This window comes from Ptiloglossa arizonensis, chromosome 13 (assembly GCF_051014685.1).
Source record: "Ptiloglossa arizonensis isolate GNS036 chromosome 13, iyPtiAriz1_principal, whole genome shotgun sequence".
Lineage (NCBI taxonomy): Eukaryota > Metazoa > Arthropoda > Insecta > Hymenoptera > Colletidae > Ptiloglossa > Ptiloglossa arizonensis.
Window position 1 is genome coordinate 12232772 of NC_135060.1, and position 13776 is coordinate 12246547.

The 13776-nt window shown below is 37.0% G+C and overlaps 1 protein-coding gene and 1 long non-coding RNA gene across 6 annotated transcripts in view; one reads left to right on the top strand and one right to left on the bottom strand.

The window, feature by feature from the left end:
• LOC143154028 (uncharacterized) overlaps positions 1-12934 on the top strand; it is a 95367-nt gene extending 82433 nt beyond the window's left edge. For all 5 annotated transcript variants that reach the window (XM_076325780.1, XM_076325783.1, XM_076325781.1 and 2 more), the window contains 4 exons: positions 5411-5564; positions 8184-8704; positions 11359-11629; positions 12330-12934. In XM_076325780.1, coding sequence (XP_076181895.1) covers positions 5411-5564; positions 8184-8704; positions 11359-11629; positions 12330-12443 — 1060 coding nt within the window. In that variant the 3' untranslated portion in view covers positions 12444-12934. The remainder of the gene's footprint in view (positions 1-5410; positions 5565-8183; positions 8705-11358; positions 11630-12329) is intronic.
• LOC143154036 (uncharacterized) lies at positions 766-6838 on the bottom strand. Its single transcript, XR_012993964.1, has 2 exons — positions 6703-6838; positions 766-1838 (listed from the first exon to the last, which is right to left on the bottom strand). It is a non-coding gene; the product is annotated as an uncharacterized LOC143154036 (long non-coding RNA).
• Positions 12935-13776: the final 842 nt, after the last annotated feature.

The following is a 13776-nucleotide window of genomic DNA, read 5'->3' on the forward strand; positions in this document are numbered from 1 at the left end:
TTTATATTGCATAATAATTTTTAATAATTAGTTAGGAGTGATATGTTAGTCGAATTTATTGATATCTAGTTATTTTTTAAATGAATTTAATTCATATATTTATAATAATTATTTAAAATTTATAATTTTAAAGTTTATAGGTATAAATAAATTATGGGGTGATCTTTAATTTAAAATTATTTATTGGTAAGATATTTATGATATATTTAGTGTATTTATGTTCATAAAATTTGTTTTTAAAATTGAAAATTTAATAATTTGTAAAGTTTAATATATTGATTTAATTTTGAAATGATAGTTTTTAAAAAATAGTTTTTTAGAATTATATTAGAATAGTTATAATGATAGAATTAGTAGTTAATGTATGGTAATGATTATTAGTGTATATATATATATATATATAAGGAATTTGGCAAATAATAATACCCACCTGTTTAACAAAAACATGTTTTTTTGAGTATAATTTAAAGTCGGCTCTGCCCTATGAATATTTAATGGCTGCAGTATATTGACTGTACAAAGGTAGCATAATTTAATAAGTTTTAAAAGTAAAATAAAAGACAAAGATCAGAGTCTGTTTATATAATGGTATATATAAATTTGTATAAACATTTATTACGTAAATCTTATATACCAATCATATTCTTACTTCTCTCTTTTTGTACTTATACTTTTGTGCTTGTATCCTTATTTTTACTTATATTATTTTACTAATAGAGTCGTATTGTTATTTCCACTATATATATATATATATATGTGTGTGTTTGTATGTACGGTGAGTTTAACTATAAATAAATTTATTGAGCTCCCAATCGCACAAATCTTTTAAATGTCGTCATTCGCAGTCATCTCTTTTCTTATCGTAGCGTATCGATGATGAATCAGAGTTTCCTCGTAGGAACTTTTGCAATACACTGACAAGTCATTAACTATACACACGTTTAACTTCGAATAAATTTATTAAGCTCCCAATCGCACCGATCTTTTCAAACGATTACCGATATAAAAGATTCTTATAAATCACCACAGAATCGATAAGTGTATTATGCGGCTTGCGATTAACGAATTGTTATCGTGAAAGAAAAAAATTTGAATAAATATCGTAGCTCTGAGTTACAGCCACGTATCGCGTTCGGCAAGTTTGAAATTTATACAGGTGCTATTAGAACGAGTGCCAAGAAATTGTATCATCGAACTCGTTTGACCTTCTCATAGTTGAGACTCTTCAGGTATTGCACAAATGTCTAGACAGTGCGTATATAATCGATTTAGAAATCGTTCGGATGTGTTGATTACTATGAAGTACTGCGGTAACTTAAACTGGCCAGATCTCTGAAACGAAACTGAAACAAGTCGCTGATAACAATTAGCGTAATTGATAGGCGACTTTAAATGTATATAATAAAAAAAGGAAAGGTTTGTTAACGTATATCGATTAGAACTTTTCTCTTAGTGGCAGGTGTAGAAACGAAGCTAAGATAAGTCGCTGATAATCATTAATAATATGTGTGTATATATATTAAAAAGGAAAAGGTTGGCTAACGAGTAGTGTCGATTAGAACCTTTTTTTGGGGGGGTTTAGAGGTAGGTGGAAACTATGTTTGTACATATTGTGACGTTTCTTTTTGATAACGCTCGTTAAAACTCGCGAAACATACGTTACACGCTATATTCGACCAATTTGGTATTCGTGTAGAGTTCGTTGCAGCGTCACGACGAAAACAGTGTAATAAAATAATAATAAAATAATTCTGGTCCGTTCGAACGAAGAAGTTACTTTTTGGCTCGTTGCCGTAAATTCGTTGTATTTCCTTGGCATTCCTTCGGCGACTTCGGTCCTGCGAAATAAATTTAGCGGGAAATGGTAAAGTTGTTCGAACCAGGATGAATTTGAATTTCTTTGAAAATGCAAAGAGAAAAAAGAGTCGATCGTTCGGTCAGGAATACGAATTCGAATCTTTCTGCTCCTTCGGCCAACAACGTTATCCAGACGCTTGTCTTTCTTTCCAATCTTATCTACTCGTGTCTTCAATATACAACATCGGAATGTCGAATGTGTTTTACTCGATGCTCGACACATTCGACGATAAAGTTCGAACGTATTTCAAATTCAATGAATGTTAATGAAGTGACTAATTTAATCCGAATGAAATCTGAGATTCAAAAAAATTGCATGTAATTGTCGTCGATAATTCGCTATTTGATACAATATCTCCTAAAATGATTAATCACTCGATAACGTATCGCTAGATAGTGGAACACCTGTGCATACAAGAAAAAAGAGCGAAAGGCAAAAGTTCCCCGTGCGGTATCCGTTGTTTCGACATCAGGTGCGAGATTAAATTTTAGAATACAATCGACTTTGTGTCCATTTTGGTACTTTTCCGAGACAGCGTTTCTCTTTGTTCAATTTTTGTACGATTTACGACAGCGTTGCGCGTTCTATCTACTATCTTTTAAATACAATTCTTCGCACAGGTAGAACGATTATCCATAAGAGAGAAAAAATACATTGAGATCATTTTTAACAGTAAAGAACTATCGTATCTACCGAGTGCATCTCCATTGATCGCATTATTGTAAGCCAAATGATTTCACAGATTGTTTTTTCATTTCTACCGAGTGATATCAATTACACTGTCAATTGTTATTCGATAAATCTTTTAGGAATTGGAGTATTCTCGACGACATGCTTTGCTTGTTGTGAGCAAAATTTGAATAGCAACTGGCGATAGAAACGAAAGATTTTACCGGAGCATTATAATATAACAACTGGTGGAAATAAAAGAGATTGAAGCAATGATAGCGTGCACCGTTTTAAAAGTAAAATAAAAGACAAAGATCAGAGTCTATTTAAATAATGGTATATATAAAATAAAAGACAAAGATCAGAGTCTGTTTATATAATGGTATATATAAATTTGTATAAACATTTATTATGTAAATCTTATATACCAATCGTATTTTTACTCCTTCCTTTTTGTACTTGTACTTTTGTGCTTGTATCCTTATTTTTACTTATATTATTTTACTAATAGAGTCGTATTGTTATTTCCACAACAGCGGTTGTAAAACCGTCTCGTTCGAATCGATTTAAAGGCGCCAAAGTGTTAAAAATCTTGAAAAATCGGAATTCTTATCGGAGAAAAATTTGTAATCTTCTAAACCTTTGATACTCGGGGCGAAACTTCGTTTCATTCCGAATTCGTTAGTAAACTCTTCGATACAGTTTCTCCAGAATATATTGCCTTAGATGCGGTTGTTTGTTCGAACAGTTTTCTATTTACAGAGATTTCGAATCGAACTTAGCTTCGAGTTAAGTTTTAAATAGAATTTTAAATGGAACGAAGAATGTTAGAATTTAATGAAAGCTCGATCAACAACTGATAACTGTAGAGTGCAATTTTTCTATCGATGCATCGAGAAATAAAGGAAACGATAAAGTATTATCGATACTTTTTAGCAAATATTGCTTATGATTTTGAAAGAATTATTTCATTTCTTATTACCGTATACGCAATCGTACCGTGTACCGAAGACCACCGAAACGGAACGTTTCGTTTTCGATCGACTAAAGAAAACATTAATATACTCGGCACCGCTACAAAATTACAGTTATCGTTGTTTCATTACCGTCGTAAAGATTGTAATTCATTTTTCTTTTTCGGAACGCAGCTTTAATCTTCGTCCGTTCGCGTCAATAGTCCCGTGTTTATAGTACGTGAGCGAAGATTTTTCAGAAGCCGGAATCTTATCTCGAAAAATTGTATCCGATTGGTGCGCGTACGCGAAAGAAAGTCGGGATACTCTGTTAGGTATTATCAACGACGGGAACTCATCGACACCATCGCGTTCGTTCCCACCTTCGTCAGTTGGTCTCGACACGATGCACGGACTCGTACATCGTACGATCGATAGTCCCACGGTGATCGCGATTGGTATTGTTACGCTGTGTTTCCTGTTGCCTTTGAGTTCGTAAAACGCGAAAGTTCCATTGAAATCGAGGAAAACGATCGAGTCGAATCGTCGATCGTTCTCACCTGTTTTCAACACCGCCACCCTAAATACCCAGGATTGTTGGCGCGCTGATCTACCGGTGCCAAGCTTTCTCGACGCGACGATTCTTCTGTTCTGCTCGTTCACAATGGATACACCTTTTTTCTTCCACGCTCTCGTCGCAACGGGAACTGTTCTTCGTTTTTAAACTCTCTCTCTCTCTCTCACTCTCTCTCTCTCTCTTCGATTCTGTTTTCGATGAGGTAGCAACAACCCTCGAGAGAAGTAATTCCTCGGTGGTTACCTTCTCCTTGGACTTGGATCGTGATCGATGGAAAGCAGTTGACGCCCGCAATGTTTTCCAGCGGATCCAATTACTCGCGCCGCATCCTCGTTCGTCTTCGATCGACCTTAATTAACATTAAGTCGGCTCGGTTGTACGCGTACCGCAATTAGCGATCGAAATAGTTCCTCCCGGTGGCTGTCGACGAATTGATGCCAGTTCCATAAAAGGTTGCCGACGCTTCGTTTCGTCGATGCACGGTGCTCATTCACGCGACACCGGAAGAACCACCGAACCGGTGAATCTACGAAATCTTGGCCCGCAAGATTTTCAACCGTCAGATTCGAATCGATCGATCCAGTTGCAAAAATGGTCGCGCACGAATACGATATCTGGAGCAACGATATATGGAGCCCGAGGATTCGAAAGAGGATCTCGAGGTGCGATCTTCTATGCAATCATTTAAAATAAAGCGGCGGTCATCGTGACGCGATCCATGAGTAATATGAAAATCGACTCGTTCGGGAGAGTTTGCGTCGCTACGGGGAAACGTTGAGGAGTGTTTGGATAATACCATTGCTGGCTGCTCGGTTTGTCGAGAAGTTCGTTGCTTCGTCTAGTAAATACATATACATCGTTATAAAAATACATCATCCAACGATAATGACAGCGTGAACACAATTTGCTTCGAAAGAGACACGAGTTTGCCAAAGGTAGTCTTGTATCAACTGTCGTTGCCAAACGGGGGAAGTTGTCCTTTATCTATGAATATTTACCCGACACTTCAACGATTATAGGATGCTCGAAGTAATTATAGAATCATCTAGTCCGAGTGACTTGGTTGCCCAATATTCGATCAGTGTACCGCGTGCGGTGAACGCCTATGGGCGTTCGACGAGTATGCTCGGTAAACGCGACCACGAGGTTCCCGCGCGCGACGCGGGTTGCTGAGAACTCGTATCGTTGTGTAAATGAAACACTTGGTTACAATATAATTATCGCGTACACAGTGTCGGAAACGTGCCCGTCTCGTTGTTTCGAGTGGAATGATCGACAGTTGTTCATCGATAGAAATAAAATACAACGTTCGTCGGTCTCGGTTGCTTTATAGTTTCTTTCGTATGTTTTCAGTCATCTTTCAAAACCGCTCAGTAGAAGTACACCATCAATGGCAGCTGGTGGTGTCGCACAGACTCCAGGAAAGGTTAGCAGATCTTCGTCCACATCATCGCCAACGACTACCAGCAGTGCGAGGCAGAAGAAATTCCACAGGCATTTCTCTCAGGTAAATTAACGAAAGTTTCCCTCGTTTTCATTTATTACTTTCGCGAGGCTACCGCGACTTACCTACATTGTGGAACGTTTTACGTCAAGATAGAAGTAATCGAGTTAAAAGTAGGTTTCGCTGGTCGAAACTATAATCGTATATGGACGTTATCGTTAGGTTTCTCCTCCTACCCCCCTCCAAAAAAAAAAGAGTAAACAAACTGGCTTTATCGCGCCGAAGTGGCGGTAACAAGTATTAGACGTTGTACCGTGCATTGCAATAGAACTACAAAGTCTGCGCTAAATATTTTGGCCGTACTAGGTCAGAGAAGTGGTACATCGTTTTAATATTTCGTTTTAATCCACTCGCGTCGACGAACGAATGTTTCTGTAACGCGAATTATCAGTCTGCACAACTAGGCGTAAAATAATTTATTCTCATCGAGTTGTCTGTGTCACCGAATGCAGAGTGATTCGTAAATTGTGTAACAATTTGAAATTGTTGACGATACAAGGCTAACTATCGATCGTTGATCGTCATTTGGTTTAGGTTGTAGGTGATATTTCGATTAACATTGCAAATAAGTTGATGACAAAACCGATAAATCCTCGAGTGCTTCGTCTCTCTCTCAAATATGGAAACAAACAAAAAGTAAATGTTGGTTTTTAAATTCCACGACTTCGACTTTTTTACGAATGCTTAATTTGCAGAACAATCGATTATTTCTAAAACGAGATACGACGTATCGTTGAACAAAAATTATCGTTTAAGAACGTACAATCTCAAGTATACGCGAGAAAAATTTCTACAAATTAATTATTATTAGGAATATTAATTCTTTTCAGTTTTCGAATCGCATCAATTTTTAAGCGCAACGCGAGTTCTTATCGTAAAATTACATCGAAAAGTATATTCAATCTTCTGCCCTTCTTCGCTTTAAATTAATATTTTTTCGTATTTAACTACCGTTTATATCTTTCCTATGAATTTCAGCAGTCTATGAAACTACCTATAATTTAACATCGCTCTGGTCTTGTATTATCCAACAATCTCAATTTTATAGTCATTAGTATTAATACATTTGAAATTAACACAAATAATGAATAAATCGCTTCTGTCATCATAGTAAATATTACTTACACGCATCGGTACTTACCTCGTTAAATTCATAGAATAAAATGTTTGTTATTTTCGGGATACATTCTTCGTCACAATTATCGTCGATAGAAAATAATAACAATGGCTGTAACAATAACGTTTTTATCGCACAACGAATGCACGGTAAAATGCGGTTAAAACGATAATCTACAAAACGCGTAGACGGCGAGACGCAGGTGGCGCTGTTTTTAAACCTAACCTCAATAGAATATATTTAAATCAATAAGTAACACTAATAGAGGGCGCACACGTAACGATTTATCCGACGATAAGTTGCACAACCGGTTGATAAGATTGTTTGAAAGACGATTGTCAGGCTTGTTTGGTGTTGTGCACCAGTAGTACAAGTCGATCGTCATGAACGACAGTGCGGTGTTGATATAAAATCTGACGTACTTCGGGTTTGACGAACGACAGGTTAGAACGCGTGTGACCGTTCAACGACCAGTTGGAAAGATTCTTTGTACGATTTCAGCTTTGAGACAGACGTCGAAGCGTAAGTATTTTTTTCGTACGATAAATTGTACTAGCTTTCGGTAAGGCAAGACGAACGACAGCTTGTTACGTGTGCTGTTAATACAAGGACACACAAGTTGCTACATATGTGTATCTTTCCACCTCGTCGTATCGACCCACCGTACGATACACCGTTACGTCCGTGGCCACTACAAGAATGCTTGAAATTTTAGAAACAGTAGTTGTTGGTAGCAGACGCGATAATTCCAACCGCGTAATATTTATTATATCGATCCGATAGATCACGGTACATTCTATAACCCCGGTGAGGTCGATTCGGGAATATTATCGATCTTCCGTATAATATAGAGTAGCATATTATTCGATAGCGTGAAATTAAGAATATACTTCTATTTTAAAAGTGGCAGTGATCGTAGAAAAAAAAAGAAGAGCAACAGGTGAGACCAAATATAAAAATGATCTCAAATTCGGTGAGTTTGTTCGTGTAAAAATTTTTTTTCGCAGCCAACTACCTCGAAATTATTTTACCCGACGGATAATTACAACCACGATACAAACGAATGTTTAATTTCGACAAACTTGTCAAATAGACTAAAATAAGTTCGTTCTTATCCGTTGTAATTTTCCTACGTCCATCGTCGTTGTTAAAAGATCTAAACAAGATTGGTTCTTATCTTCGATCCGGTCCTTTAAAACGATCGAATTTCACGATTTATCGATACAACGAGCAGCAGGTGGTCGGAGTTACTTCGTTTCTTCGTTTCTTGTACCTTATTAGTATATATAATAGAACAGTAATTTCGTTCACAGGGTCGGTAATTAAAGTTGGGTAAAATTTTTTGAGAACGTCATCGGAATTACCTCGATCTAGTTCAACCGGTCGATAAAGATGGCGTTAGTGGTTTCGTTCGGCTTTCTTTCACCGAGAACCAAAAATGATTTCGTAACGCGCTGAAAGAGCAACTTCGACTACGTAATCTTTCGTGTTTCTCTCGCCACCAGGTCGCTGCGGACGAACGCGTATTGAACTATTATAGTTGTGCGCTGGTAGGCGATATTCTGCTGCAAGGCTATCTGTACATCACACCGAATTACTTCGCCTTCTACAGCAACGTGTTCGGCTATGTAACGAAGCTGCTGATACCAACGGTCTCGGTGTTGAAGATCAGCAAAGAGAAGACCGCGCGAATCATTCCGAATGCGGTGGCGATCGCTACCGAGGAGGAAAGGCACGTTTTCTGTTCCCTTCTGTCGAGGGACTCGACCTTCAAGCTGATGAAACAGGTTTGGGACGCTGCTATGGAGCCGCAGCCGTCGCCCAAGATTCTGCCGCTCGCGGTCGAGCAAAAGCACCTTGTCCCGGACACGCTGGTGGTCGACGACTCCGAGGTGAATCCCGAGGAAGACGACTCCAGCATGTCCGAGAGCGGGACGGATCTTAATACGAGACCGCCAACCGTCTGCACCGACACGGACGTTATAACGCCACCCATTATCAGGCCGAGTTTGCCGCCACCAGCAAAGTAAATAAATGTTTTTTTTTCTTCTTCTTTTTCGTAGGTTATAATTTTATTTTAATTTCGCGGTGGATTTTTGGAAACCTGTTCCGATTCGATGGTACGGGTCGCATTTTTCGTCGGATCGTAAAACAATAAATATGTATAAAAGTCGTTCGAACTTCGGTGTCGTATCTGGCGTGGCCTCGATCGCACTGTTTATATTAGAACTACCAAAGGGATTAATTTCACTTGTTTGAAACTTCTTTTTAAAATTATTCAATTATTAACCCTTTGCACTCGAAGCGTTTTTGCTACCTGAAACTGGCGCCTCGATGAAATCATTTCAATCGGAAAAATTAATACGCAATGGAACATTTTTGTTCCAATACTTGACGTACGTGTGTTTACATCTTAAAAGAGTGTAATACCTAATTTCCAATTTCTATTTCAAGTCACGAAATTTTCCCGAATTGGAAGAAGTACACTAGATTGTGCGGTGACCGAGGATCTCCTCTCGAGTTCAAAGGGTTAACGGTGTCTTTACTTAAAAAAACAGTAGTGCGTTTACCGTTGGTAGGTCTAGTGTTGAAAACGTATTTCCTAGCTACGTTTCAACACCAGAACTACCTAAATGGTTAATTTCACTTGTTTGAAACTTCTTTTTAAAATTATTCAATTATCAACGGTGTCTTTACCTGTAAAAATAGTAGTGCGTTTAACGTTGGTAGGTCTAGTGTTGAAAACGTATTTCCTAGCTACGTTTCAACACCAGAACTACCAAAGTGGTTAATTTCACTTGTTTGAAACTTCTTTTTAAAATTGTTCAATTATCAACGGTGTCTTTACCTATAAAAATAGTAGTGCGTTTAACATTGGTAGGTCTAGTGTTGAAAACGTATTTCCTAGCTACGTTTCAACACCAGAACTACCAAAGTGGTTAATTTCACTTGTTTGAAACTTCTTTTTAAAATTGTTCAATTATTAACGGTGTCTTTACCTATAAAAATAGTAGTGCGTTTAACATTGGTAGGTCTAGTGTTGAAAACGTATTTCCTAGCTACGTTTCAACACCAGAACTACCAAAGTGGTTAATTTCACTTGTTTGAAACTTCTTTTTAAAATTATTCAATTATTAACGGTGTCTTTGTCCACAATATTCATGGACAGTTATTAAAACGGACAACTAACGGTACTCGTAAATTAATTAGCCCTCTCCTCGTCTAAGTTCAAAGATACATATGTAATCCGATACAAATATAAAACGTTCACCGTTGGTAGTTCTAGTGTTAAAGTTGTGGGAATTATGAACGGTATAATGGAAATTGTACAGTAGCGATCACACTTGGCGAAGAGTGCGTTAAATTCTGTCTACGTTTATATAATCTCTTTTATCATCTTGAAATAACCTTTCGATCGGAGTCGAAGATTAAAATAATCGAAACAGAATTTAAGTATTACGGAAGGTTGTATTGGATACGTATAACGGAGTCAACGACCGAGTCACGGATATACACACGTACACACGATTGATCACAGTTTTCGTTACGTACAATTGCTGTTGCATAATTTTTATTTGAACAGTTCGCAATTCTCTTCACTTTGAAAGGTAGCTAATAGAGAAGATTATTTCAGTCGAACGACTCGAAAGTTTTATCCGTACAGTTCGTTACTTTATTTCGGATCGTGCGACTGACCGACGAAGTGACTCGTAGCATCGCATTTGAATAAATTATTCCTCTCTTTTCAACGCTCTTCGGAATCAATCGATGAAAAGCGTGGCTCGAGCCACGTGTATCGTTGGCCTTCGTAATGAAACGTTATCGAAGAAATTGTTTCTTTCGGTTGGCAAAATAAATTCCCGGATGTTGGAAAAAGTGGTTTATTTGTTCGATTCTTTTTTCTCGAGGTGCTCCGGGGATGCCTCTAGGTTTTTCAAACCTCTGAACGCGAGTCTTTGGTAAATCGTGTGAGACTTTTCGTGGAAATTCGAAAGGATTATGTTTTCAGCGCTCTTCGAACGAAACGTGAAATTTATCGCGACATTACGTATCAGACAGTTACTACGATTTCTCGAAATATCTTGTTTTTGTATTTTTCTTCTCTATTTATTGTACGATTAGAAGAAATTCGAGTAGGTTGTTCAGATAATCCGTTGCCAATGTTCTTCGATGAAAAACCGAGAACGAAAATTTCGTACGTGTTAATACGTCTAATTCGATACGAAAATTGTCTACGATATATAAAAGATTCGAGAGAACGTATGAGATCGAAACAATATTATTCGTATATGTATTGGCAACAGAACTCGTAGTCAATTTGAAAAAGAAAACAACGAACAGAGGTGAACAGTTTATCCATAGTATTTTTAATCAAAATCGAATATATTTTTATGTAATTATACGTAAAATACACAGAAATTCAAACGATAGTAGATACTTGTTCCGAACAAAATTTCACTAATATTACACGTATCTAGTAATGGATTTTCTTAATGTAAAATGGAAGTGTATTATAAAGTCCGATTTTTTTATCAAATTTATAAAATCAATTTAATTACTGCTCCAACATTACCATTGGACATTAAAGATTAATAGGTTCGTTAAACCGTTTGAATTTTTATCAACGTGAGAACTAATTTTTGATTGTTCTTCTTGCACGTGTACTTGTTTCTTTTTTAGAGCGGAGCCATTGCCGGCACCGTTACTTCCAGCTACATCCAGCAGACCCAATGTAATGTTGTCCCTGTTCACGGGCGGACTGAGAACTAGTACAGTGATAGCTATTTTGATAGCTCTTTTAGCTGCTCTCTACGTGTCAGCGGCTCTGATGATGTTTCGCATCGACAGGCTGCACACAGCGTATCTCAACCATCCCCTTGTTTCGCCGGAACGTTTTACGCAGGATCGGCTTTTGCATTATCTAAATACAAATCTTGATCAAATAATGAAGGTACTATGCTTTTTTATCATGAAAATAAATCACGCGTGCTACCGATTTCAAAGTTCAACACCATTTTCCTTGACCAACGAAATTGCACGAATGCATTTCCTCGAACGCGATACGATCGTAAAGTCTTCGGTAACTTGTTACAAACATCAAATTTCTTCGTTCGAGGAAATTAATTTAAACAGTGAAAGAGATGGTCTCGAGCTTGTAACTCGCAATGTACGTGCACGTTAAGCTAAGAAATTTCAATAATATTCATTTGTACAAAGGCTAATTTCATTTCCTCCTCCATTAATTTCGAAACATAAACGTACCTCTCGGTTTCTCTGTGTACTTTATAATCATTGCAACCATACGTTGAAGGTCATTTTCGGGATTAAAATTCTGTAAAATATGTTAAATGTTCGATTAGCGTAACAGTGATATTTATATCGATATATAAGAGAAGATTATTCGCGTTGTCAATGATTACTCCAAGTGTCTACCGTTCTATACGTTCACGTGAAAAGAAATAACGGTTGGTGATTAATATTTGATCGAACGACGAAAAAGGAGAAGGTATACGTCTATAAGTTACAACAACAAAGTGAACCGACGTCGAGACGTTAAAGAATATTTCTAGCGGTTGGCGGTTAATTCTGAAGACGTTTCAGCGATTGTCGAGCGGAAGGTATACAATTGTAATTGGAGTTCATTGTTCTAGGTGCGACAGAGTTTGCAGACGTTGTCACAGCAGTTGGTGACGATGAGCCAAAGCAGTGAAACGGACCCGGCCGTATCCGGCGGCGTCATAGAGCCGGAAGACGCCCCCAGTTAGCCCCCGAAGAGGCTAAATAATGTAATGCAACCAAATAATACGAGTCCCCGTCGCCTCGCTAGCGTATGAAGCGTCTCGTATTAATACGTCGTTGTCTTCGTCGTCGGCGTCGAGTATTTGGCGTGCGAACACGATCCGAGCGACTGATTGATGGTGTCGCTTCGACGGTCCTCTATAGGCATCATTATTATTAGTACCTAGACGTCCGAGGTTCTGATGATAGGCAGTTCGTAAAACGGCAAACAAATATATATATGAAAAGAAAAAAAACCCCCCCTAAAAAAAAAAAACCAAAAAAAAAAATATATAAAAAAAAAGAAAGAAATAAAACGAAATAAAAGAAAAGAAACAGAAAACGTTGCAAAGATTTTTCTAGATCGAGCATGCGTAACTCGATTCGACTTTCAGTCACGCTTGCAGACATATATTAAGCAAATGCTTGAGAGCCAACAAAAAAAAAAAACGAAAAAAAAAACAAAAAAAAAAATTTACCGTATAAACTTATAATTTGTATGCACACGTACACGGACAGCGGCATGAAAACGCGCGTTAAACAATACTTATACGATGTATTGACGGTGAATTCGGTAAATACAAAGAATAAATATTCGAACGCGTGTGGCGAGCGAAGGGATTTTCGTTTTTGAACTAGTCACGTATTTATACATATATGTATATGTATATGTATATGTATATGTATATGTATATGTATATGTATATGTATATGTATATGTATATGTATAAATACATATAAGAAGAAGGGTATACTGAACAGGTGTATATATATATTTATATATATGTGTATATATATATATATATATATTTATATATACGTGTATATGTATATATATATATATTTATATATACGTGTATATGTATATATATATATTTATATATACGTGTATATGTATATATATATATATAAATATAATTAATATAAAAAAAGCTATACATATATATATATATATATAAATACATAAATGCATAAATACATAAAATAATGCATATTTCGCGATTACTTGTTGATTATTGTGTATTCGAGCTAGTTGGGGGGCACTATCTTTTTAATCGATACAGCTGGCAATGTTTATGCTGCAACATGGAGCGAACAACGTTACTTTTGTGTCCTACTGAACAAAATTTTTGTGTTACCGCAACGAGGATGAGATACACACACGAGACGAATTACAAACTTGCGCGGTGTTCCTGATCTTTTGGAATACAAAATATATTTCGTCTACGAACATCGAATACCGCGTTCTTTTTTTTTTTTCTTCAGAAAAAAATTTTCCGCGCACACAGGTGTTCCTAAAAAATGTTTCATCGTCCGTTC